Genomic DNA, 9,184 nt, shown 5'->3' on the forward strand with positions numbered 1-9,184 from the left:
CTCAAGATGTGACCACAGTAAGAAATAACATTGTGTAAATTTACATAGCTTTATATCAGTTTGTAAGAACTTAAGAGTTACCTGGAAAGAAGAAGCTCAATGAAGGGATCCTCTCCATCAAATTGCCTATAGTCAAGTCTATAGGACATTTTCTTGGTTAGTAATTGTCTTGATTAGTATCTTATGTAGGATGTCCTGGCAGAAGGTGGGCAGTACAAAACCTGGGCCTCTGGTAAGGGATGATATAAAAATGCACATTGAACAAGCTATGGGGGTCAACTCAGTAAGCTGTGTTTTTCCATGGCTCCTGCTTGATTCATTTTCTGTCTTTGGTTTCTTCCTTGAGTGCCTGCCCTAGTCTATTGAGATGATGCACTATGATGTGGCAATGTGAGCCACATGAACCATTTCCTCTCCAAGTTGAATTTGGTCATGTTGCTTTTATCACAACAATAGAAACCCTAACTAGTATCATCAAAGTAACAGAGTTTGAGGTAAAACACAGAAAGAGAAAAGGAGGACATTTTTCTATTCCAAACAAAATACCCCATGATTTTATTTACATATAATCTGTTATTACTGACAATATTTACTTTGTGTCTCTATCTAAGATGTTTCTAGAAGGTAAGATGGTCACAAAGTCTCCAATGAAGACACTTTGCTCAAAGTGAAATGTCTATCCTTCCAATACACACACACACACACACTGAAGGGCAAGGATTGGGGGATGAGAGCTTATTTTTTTTTCAAATAACTATATCTGCTATGCCCATCAGGCATTGTAGTACTTATTTGATGCATGATTTCAATAAGTAAATTCCTCTTTTGAAGACTATTCACATACAACAGGAAGTTAAGCACACTGGTCCTTTATGGCCAAATATGGCTAGGAAGTTGTGTTCTTTGCTCATAATCCACCATTCAGCCTTAGTAGCCATGGAAACAAGAATTTTTAAAGTGAGCTAATACTCTGTCTACTGCCAGTCACTAACATTTGGTCTTACTACAAGGGAAAAAGAGGCAAGTATTTTACATTCCCGGGTGTTTTTATTAATCACATTCTTTTTCACAGGACAAAGAATGCCAGAAAGGGCCATTGACATGTGGGTAAGTGTATGTAAACGCTACTGAATATCGTGGCTAGAAGCCCCACGTGGGACTGCAGGTAATCATTGAGCTGCCCTGCAGGTTTTAATTGTGTAGGTCCCTGATGTTGAGTTTATGAATTAACCTCTCTCTGTTGTATCCTTACCTACAAAACTTGGGAAATGACTAGATGGATGTCCTTAGATAGTCAGATGTATGAATACTCCTGAAGTGTTTAAATGAGGTTCTTCTTAAGCCAAGGACAAGAGTGAATGGAAAGGATTGTGGGATCTAGGGGTTGGAGAGACACTGCTCTGAGCTGAAATGTCTGCCTAATAGAATTTCTTTTCCTGAAGGTTTTCCCACTCTTCTTCTGACTGGAGATATGGGCATTTACTGTTAATAGGAAGAACGTCTGTGATCCTGCCACCTTCTAAATGAATCTTCTTATCCATAATACACAAAGGTATAAAAACTTTATGTTATATATGGGAGCTTTCAAATATGGTCCTATGAATCAAATGCATCTACTCCATGTGTTTCAAACACAGGAAGAAACAGATACTACCAAGCTAGCTTGTTTTTTTTTTTTTTTTTTTTTTGTGGAACAACAGCAATCTTCATTGTGTTTTCAGTACTACCTCACAGCACACTGTTCTTGTAGTCCATTGCCTCGGGCCTGCCTTGGAAAGGAAGATGATGTGGGCAGGGTGTTACCCAAGCCACCATGAAATGTGAACTCATCTTTCTGATGAAACCTCCCTAGTAGAACTGTTCCTGCCTTCACTCAGTCAGGAAGCACATTCTACAGAGACTTTAGAGCAGGGGGTAGCTGTTTAGGGAAGGTTTCCTGGCAAGGAGATCCAGTGTGTAGGCCCCTTCAACCTTCTGCATGCACAGTTAGCAGTGACATTATTCAAATGCCTAGTGAGTAAATGACTCACCTCCTTCCTTCATCCTAAGATTGGAATTGAGAGAAGGTGCAAAGAAGTTAGATCAAAGTTATAATACAGAGTGTAAATTTTCTGTGAAAGAAGATATTTGCTCACAAAAAATATGTCAGGATTCTTTTTGTTTCACTGAAATGAAGCTAATTATCTAAAGATGAAATTTTAAGTAAGAGATGGGCTATAATTGGAAATATCCACTTTTATGGATTTATATGAATTTATGTGTTAATTATCCATTTCCCCTATTCCTCTGACTCACTCTCTGGACAATTTTACACATAGATTTTGCTTTACAGATACCAAAGAAGAATTCAGGGTTTTGTGCGTGTTAGATAATCACTTTACCACTGAGCTCTATCCCCGGCTATATTACAGATAGACATTGATGAGCATACTCTTCTGGTTTCAATTATAAAATAGGTATAGCCTTCTTTAGAGAAGTGTACATTTCTGTAAAATTCACAAGGAGGAATAGCATTGCACACTATCATTTATGAGGTGTATCATTATGTATTGATCAATTTGTATACACATATATGTATACAAAAATTTGTGTCAAGTGTGTTATTATTTTTACATAAATGAGTTTACTATGTGAATTATTTTCATTTTCTTTCATAGATGATTTCAGTTTGTAACAGTCATGAAATGTTATAGTACTATATTTTAGAAATGCCAATTAATTTGAGCATTCCCCTGCTTTTTCCTCTCTTTATGGTATTAAAATATTTACAAATTGCAAATACAGGTAAAATAAGCATGTCATTACATATGATATTGCAAACTCTCTTCTCATTGTCAGTTCTAAGCACTGAAATTCCTAGTCAACAAATATTATTATTTACTCTGTGAAGAATAATAATCTGTACATAGACCACTGAAACATCTCTATGTGACAACAGGGACAAGGTATGAGAGCTCAGTGCTGTACAAGCCATGACTCCCTCTGTTTTCCTGCCTTCCCTTGTAGTCCCACTGACTCTATTCTTCTTTGATGCCTTCTTCAGATTTGCCAAAATGAAGGAGTTCATCTTCAAGTTCAGTGGTCTGATTTGCAGTACAGCAGCTTTGGTGTTCGAAATCATTCTTGCAAACAGCCAATGCTGGCGCCTGTGGGAGTTTAACAACGAGGGTGTGCAATTTGTGTCAATTGGACTCTGGAAAGCTTATTACGCTCAGGAATTTAACATCTCTGGGTCTATGACCAGGATGTTGGTTCACACCCCTCTCAATTCAACCTGGAACAAGTCATCGGAATTTCAGTATTTACAAGTCCTGATAGCTTGGGCCATTTTGATGAAACTCCTAGTCGTGATTTTCACTTCAGTGGCCATTAAGATCAGCTGTCTGGAAGATCCACTCATTGAGATCCAGCTGTTTTGCTACAAGATGTCTGCCATAACTTTGGCTGTGAGCAGCCTTTTCACGCTTGTTACTGTGACCTTGAACCACCTGGTAGATATCTATGGGCAAATCACTCTTGACTTTTCACCTGACTTTCCCGTTAAAAAGGAGGACATTATAAAGAAACACTGCACAAATGTATTCCCAATGGGTGTCCTGATAGCCACAATGTCACTGTTTGGAGTGATTATGTTTCTCTATGAGATGATCTCTTTGAGAGTGCAGAGTCAGGTGAAGGCCCAGTGTGCTTCCAACCTGGCTGAGCAAATGGTCTGAAGTGAGGGCTCTGGCATTTTAACATCTGCCAGGAGAATCCTTGAAGAAATTGCCCATTTGTACACAGTACTGTGTAATCACCAATTCATTCTATATAAAATATCAACTTGATTTCTGGGAGTGTGTCTAAGTTTTATTCCTTCCTTGCTGTCAAATGCATTCCATTCTTTAAATGTTTTCACATACTAAACTGTAGGTCATGATCTCATTTGATACTGCCGTCAAGAAATAGCAAGAAACAGTACAGTATAAAGGCATGTTTCCTAAGTAAACCTAGTGAATCCCATGAGAAATACGGTTTGCAAGAAAGCAGACACCTCAACACAAAAAAAGAAACCACATTCTTGTGTGGAGACACTTAAGTATTCATATCTCCGACAGGTAGAACAGGATGTTTTAGCCTTGGCACTGCTGGGAGAGTAGGATGCTCTCTTGGAGAAAGAAGGCAATGCTGTTCACTGAGTATGCTAGTGCCATCTGTCGTCTGTTGCTATTAGAAGGCAGTAGCCATCTCCTATTTCCCCAGTTGTGAATAAACGCCACAAATGCCCAGGCATTTCCAGTGTGCTCTGATGGTCCATGTGGTGGGTAGCACAGGGCCATTCTAATCTATCAGCCCTCCCTCAGGACCGTAAAAAAATTCTAGTTTTCTTTCTGGGAACATTAGTCCCTATTCTTTATCAGGTCAGCTTTCTGAGTGTGTGTTATACTGTGTGAATACTTTCTCTCAGTGGATCTAGATCAGTGGTTCTCAACCTGTAGTCTGTGGCCCCTTTTCGGAGTTAAGTGACCCTTTCACCGGGATTGCCTAAGACCATTGGAAAACACAGATATTTATATAATGATTAATAACAATAGAAAATTGCAGTTATAAAGTAGTAATGAAAATAATTTTATGGTTGGGGGTCACTCCATCATGGGGAAGTGTATTAGAGGGTCACAGCATTGGGAAGTTTGAGAACAACTGGCCTAGATCTTCCATCTCCATCACCACCACCCACCATATCACATACCTGATTCATTTCTCTGATAAAATACATAACATGGGCAAGTAAAGGAAGAAAAGTTTATATTGGCTCTTAATTTGAGAAAATACACATCATGACTGAGAGATCATGGGGGCAAGAGTCCCAAGATGCTTGCTACATTGCATTAGTAGTTAGAGAGCAGGGAGAGTAGTTAGTGCACTGCAGATGCTCACTTAGCTCTCTGCATGTTATGCAGACAGGATCCTCATTCCAAGGAATGATGCTACTCCATTTTAGACGGTTCCTCTGAGCCAAATTAACCTCATCTTAATCTCTTTGAGACATTACCGTAGGCTTCTGTGTTTCTTGATTTTAGATACTGTTCACTCAACATTCAATATTAACCATTCCTAATCCTCTTCTTGACAATTTATGGTCCAAATATATCACTTTTATTACATTAATTAGTTGTTGTTGTTTTGTCTGTGTGTGTGTGTGTGTGTGTGTGTGTGTGTGTGCGTGTGTTGTACAGGAACCTTTGTTCCATGGCTTGTGGTCACATTATAGGGGACTTGGTAAGCTGTAGCCATCTAGGGGTATATAAATCTCATTAATTCGAAATATTTGGACCTATGCCTTGAAATGCACTCAGATATTCTATAAAAGAGTTTAATTGGCCATTCCATGGGGAGTGTGCAATTCTAGAAGGATGTGGAGAGTTGGAAGCTGCTCATGAGTATTCAAAGAGGATCAAGGACTGTAAGGTGAAAGGGGCCGGTTTTCATTCATGTTCTATGCTGGCACAAAGCTGGCTGCATTGTACCTGTGTCTTGAAAACCTGAATATGGCTGAACTTAAATTTGTAGAATAATTTGTCTTGTGGAGGACATTGCAAAGCAGGATTGCCTTCAGGTTGTGGCACAGGAAATGATCAGGATACTTACACAGGTTTATAATATAAAAAAATCAGCAATTAGGACTAAAACCACAGTCATTTGAAAACAAAGAGTCCTAATTGAAACCCTATTTGAAAAGTCCTTTGCAGCTGGGATTCACCCACCTAGGGATTTACCTCCCTGTGGTCAGCACACAGAGGCTGCCATAAAGAAAATCTACAAGGAACTCATTACCCTCACTTATGGTTACTCTAATGCCTGCAGAGGGGTTTGGGGTGTTTCTTGCCTGTATTCCTCCTCTCATAAGTACAAAGCTCAAAACTATCACAATGTGGTTTTTATGATTTTTCTTAAATCATATGATCACTTGGGGTTGTAATTATTTTCATAGATTCACTCTATGATAGATGGTACCTCACCAGCACAACACAGTTATCAACTGGCTGTTCCAGATCCTATATTTACACAGTCAAGTGTGTCCTAATGCAACCTTCTTGACTGGCATGAAGACTCTGCTTTCCAACCAAGGGCTCCCTTCTTTCTGGTCAATACCTGGAAACATCATGTCTTCTCAGCAAGAATTAGCCAGAACTCCATTTGCACACAGTCTGGTGCCATCCAATGTTAATCTCTGATAAAGGGCAATGGAGGGAAGGTGAGGGAAATTGTTTATACTTCAAAATTATGCCTGTCTTCTTTAAGAAAGGATGCTCATTTCTCACACCAACCAGGAGATTGGAACTGATAAAATCTGCTAACAGGCAAGATCCAGAGACAACAGAAACTGTTCAAGGAGCACTTGATTAGGACCAATCTTGAAGGAGAGGGACTCAGGAGGTGGCGTTACCTGTCAAAACAATCTGACCTCAGCTTCAGATCAGATTCCCAGCTAGAGTGCACCTCCCATCCTCTTGTGCACTAGTTCACAACCTGTGGTTTGAGACCCCTCTGACAACCCTCTATCTCCAAAAATATTACAATACAATTCATTAAATTAACAATATTACAGTGATGAAGTAGCCATGAAAAATTTCATGGTTAGGTGCTGTGGGACGTTCTGTATGGCAAATGTGTTGCTCTGATTGGTTAGTAAATAAAACACTGATTGGCCAGTAGTCAGGCAGGAGGAAGTATAGCCTGGACAAAGAGGAGAAGAATTCTGGGAAGTGGAAGGCTGATTCAGAGACACTACCAGCCGACGCCATGACAAACAGCATGGGAAGATCCCGGTAAGCCATGAGCCACTGGCAAGGTATAGATTTATAGAAATGGATTTATTTAAGATATAAGAACAGTTAGCAAGAATCCTGGTACGGCCATACAGTTTGTAAGCAATATAAGTCTCTGTGTTTACTTGGTTGGGTCTGAGCGGCTGTGGGACTGGTGAGTGATAGAGATTTGTCCTGACTGTGGGCCAGGCAGGAAAACTCTAGCTACAGTTAGGGGTCACTACAACATAAGGAACTCTATTAGAAGGTTGCAGCATTAGAAATGTTGAGAAACACTAGTCTACAGGATACTGTTTGACGGTTTTAATAAAGTTTGTGGGGTTTTGCTTCTTTTTCTTTCCCTATGTCCAGAGACTATCTGTTTCTCTGTCAATTTGAAACTGTTAGGGACTCCACAATTGTTCACTCCTGTGGGGAGCTGTTTTTGTGTCTTTCTCAGATCCATACCTTTTACTTTCTATCAGAAACCTTCTCATCTCTGTCAGTGTCACTTTTGGTAGGCAGCTACTGCATGCTTTTCTTACCTCAGGTCTGGAATCATCCTGCTCTGTCTAGTACCCTTCTCTACTCAATTGTTATTTCCCTTTCCTGTCTTTCTGAGTTTTCTTTCCAGGTCCTAAGTTCTTAACCTCAATGAAACTGGATGATACCTTCAAGCTTTGACCCCTCACTCAAGACCCATGTAACACACCTAAAACTTGACTCTTTTTTTTTCATTTTCTTTTTTTTTTAATTTTGCAATACAATTCAGTTCTACATATCAGCCAAGGATTCCCTTGTTCTCCCACCTCTGGCCCCACTCACCTTCTCCCCAGCCCACCCCCCATTCCCATCTCCTCCAGGGCAAAGCCTCCCCCAGGGACTGAGATCAACCTGGTAAACTCTGTCCAGGCAGGCCCAGTCCCCTCCTCCCAGGCCGAGCCAAGCCATCCTGCATAGGCCCCAGGTTTCAAACAGCCAACTCATGCAATGAGCACAGGACCCGGTCCCACTGCCTGGATGCCTCCCAAACAGATCAAGCCAATCAATTGTCTCACCCATTCAGAGGGCCTGATCCAGTTGATGACACCTCAGCCATTGGTTCATAGTTCATGTGTTTCCATTCGTTTGGCTATTTGTCCCTGTGCTTTATCCAACCTTGGTCTCAACAATTCTCGCTATTATAAACCCTCCTCATTCTCGCTAATTGGACTCCCAGAGATCCAACCGGGGACTAGCCATGGATCTCTGCATCCAGATCCCTCAGTAGTTGGATGAGGTTTCTAGCACGACAATTAGGATGTTTGGCCATCCCATCACCAGAGTAGTTCAGTTCGGGCTGTCTCTCGACCACTGCCAGCAGTCTGTTGTGGGGGTACCTTTGTGGATTTCTGTGGGCCTCTCTAGCACTTTGCTTCTTCCTATTCTCATGTGGTCTTCATTTACCATGGTCTCCTATTCCTTGTTCTCCCTCTCTGTTGTTGATCCAGCTGGGATCTCCCGCTCCCCCAAGCTCTCTTTCCCTTGACCCCCGCCCTTCACTACCCCCACTCATGTCCAGGCTGTTCATGTAGATCTCATTCCATATCTCTGTCATTGGGCAATCCCTGTGTCTTTCTTGGGGTCCCGTTTTCCAGGTAGCCTCCCTGGTGATGTGAGCAGCAGTCCAGTCATCCTTGTTCTACATCTAGTATCCTGTTATGAGTGAGTACATACCATGTTTGTCTTTCTGAGTCTGGGATACCTCACTCAGGATGATTTTTTCTAGATGCATTCATTTGTCGCAAACCTCATGATGTCATTGTTTTTCTCTGCTGAGTAGTATTCCATTGTGTATATGTACCACATTTTGTTTATCCATTCTTCAGTTGAAGGGCATCTAGGTTGTTTCCATGTTCTGGCTATTATAAACAATGCTGGTATGAACATAGCTGAACAAGTGCTCTTGTGGTGTGGTTGAGCATTCCTTGGGTATATGTCCAAGAGTGGTATAACTGGATCTTGGGAGAGATGGAGTCCCAATTTTCTAAGAAAGTGCCATATTGATTTCCAAAGTGGTTGTACAAGCTTGCATTCCCACCAGCAATGGAGGAGAGTTCCCCTAGCTCCACATCCTCTCCAGCATAAGGTGTCTTCAGTGTTTTTGATCTTAGCCATTCTGACAGGCATAAGGTGGTATCTCAGAGTTGTTTTGATTTGCATTTCCCTGATGATTAGGGATGTTGAGCAATTCCTTAAATGTCTTTCAGCCATTTGAGTTTCCTCTGTTGAGAATTCTCTGTTTAGTTCTATAGCCCATTTCTTAATTGGACTGTTGGGCATTTTGATGTCTAATTTCTTGAGTTCCTTATATATTCTGGATATCAGTCCTCTGTCAGATGTGGGGTTGGTGAAGA

At 40.9% G+C, this 9,184-nt stretch overlaps 1 protein-coding gene across 2 annotated transcripts; it reads left to right on the forward strand.

The window, feature by feature from the left end:
- Positions 1-962: 962 nt before the first annotated feature.
- Positions 963-3,827, forward strand: LOC131899412 (uncharacterized). Of its 2 annotated transcripts, none has more exons than XM_059250859.1 (3): positions 963-1,020; positions 1,443-1,552; positions 3,044-3,827. In XM_059250859.1, the coding sequence occupies exons 2-3, from the start codon at positions 1,524-1,526 to the stop codon at positions 3,714-3,716; spliced, it is 702 nt and encodes a 233-aa protein (XP_059106842.1). In that variant the 5' UTR covers positions 963-1,020; positions 1,443-1,523; the 3' UTR covers positions 3,717-3,827. The 2 variants fall into 2 exon arrangements, with proteins under 2 accessions (XP_059106842.1, XP_059106843.1); XM_059250860.1 differs by having other exon boundaries at positions 1,000-1,107.
- Positions 3,828-9,184: the final 5,357 nt, after the last annotated feature.

This window comes from Peromyscus eremicus, chromosome X (genome assembly GCF_949786415.1).
Source record: "Peromyscus eremicus chromosome X, PerEre_H2_v1, whole genome shotgun sequence".
Classification (NCBI taxonomy): Eukaryota; Metazoa; Chordata; class Mammalia; order Rodentia; family Cricetidae; genus Peromyscus; species Peromyscus eremicus.

What these genes read in the sequence shown, in the direction of transcription:
- LOC131899412 (XM_059250859.1), top strand. Translation starts at nt 1,524, where the DNA reads ATGAATCTTCTTATCCATAATACACAAAG. An exon ending in CTTATCCATAATACACAAAG is followed by an intron (nt 1,553 to 3,043) that starts GTATAAAAACTT and finishes TGCCTTCTTCAG; the next exon opens with ATTTGCCAAAATGAAGGAGT.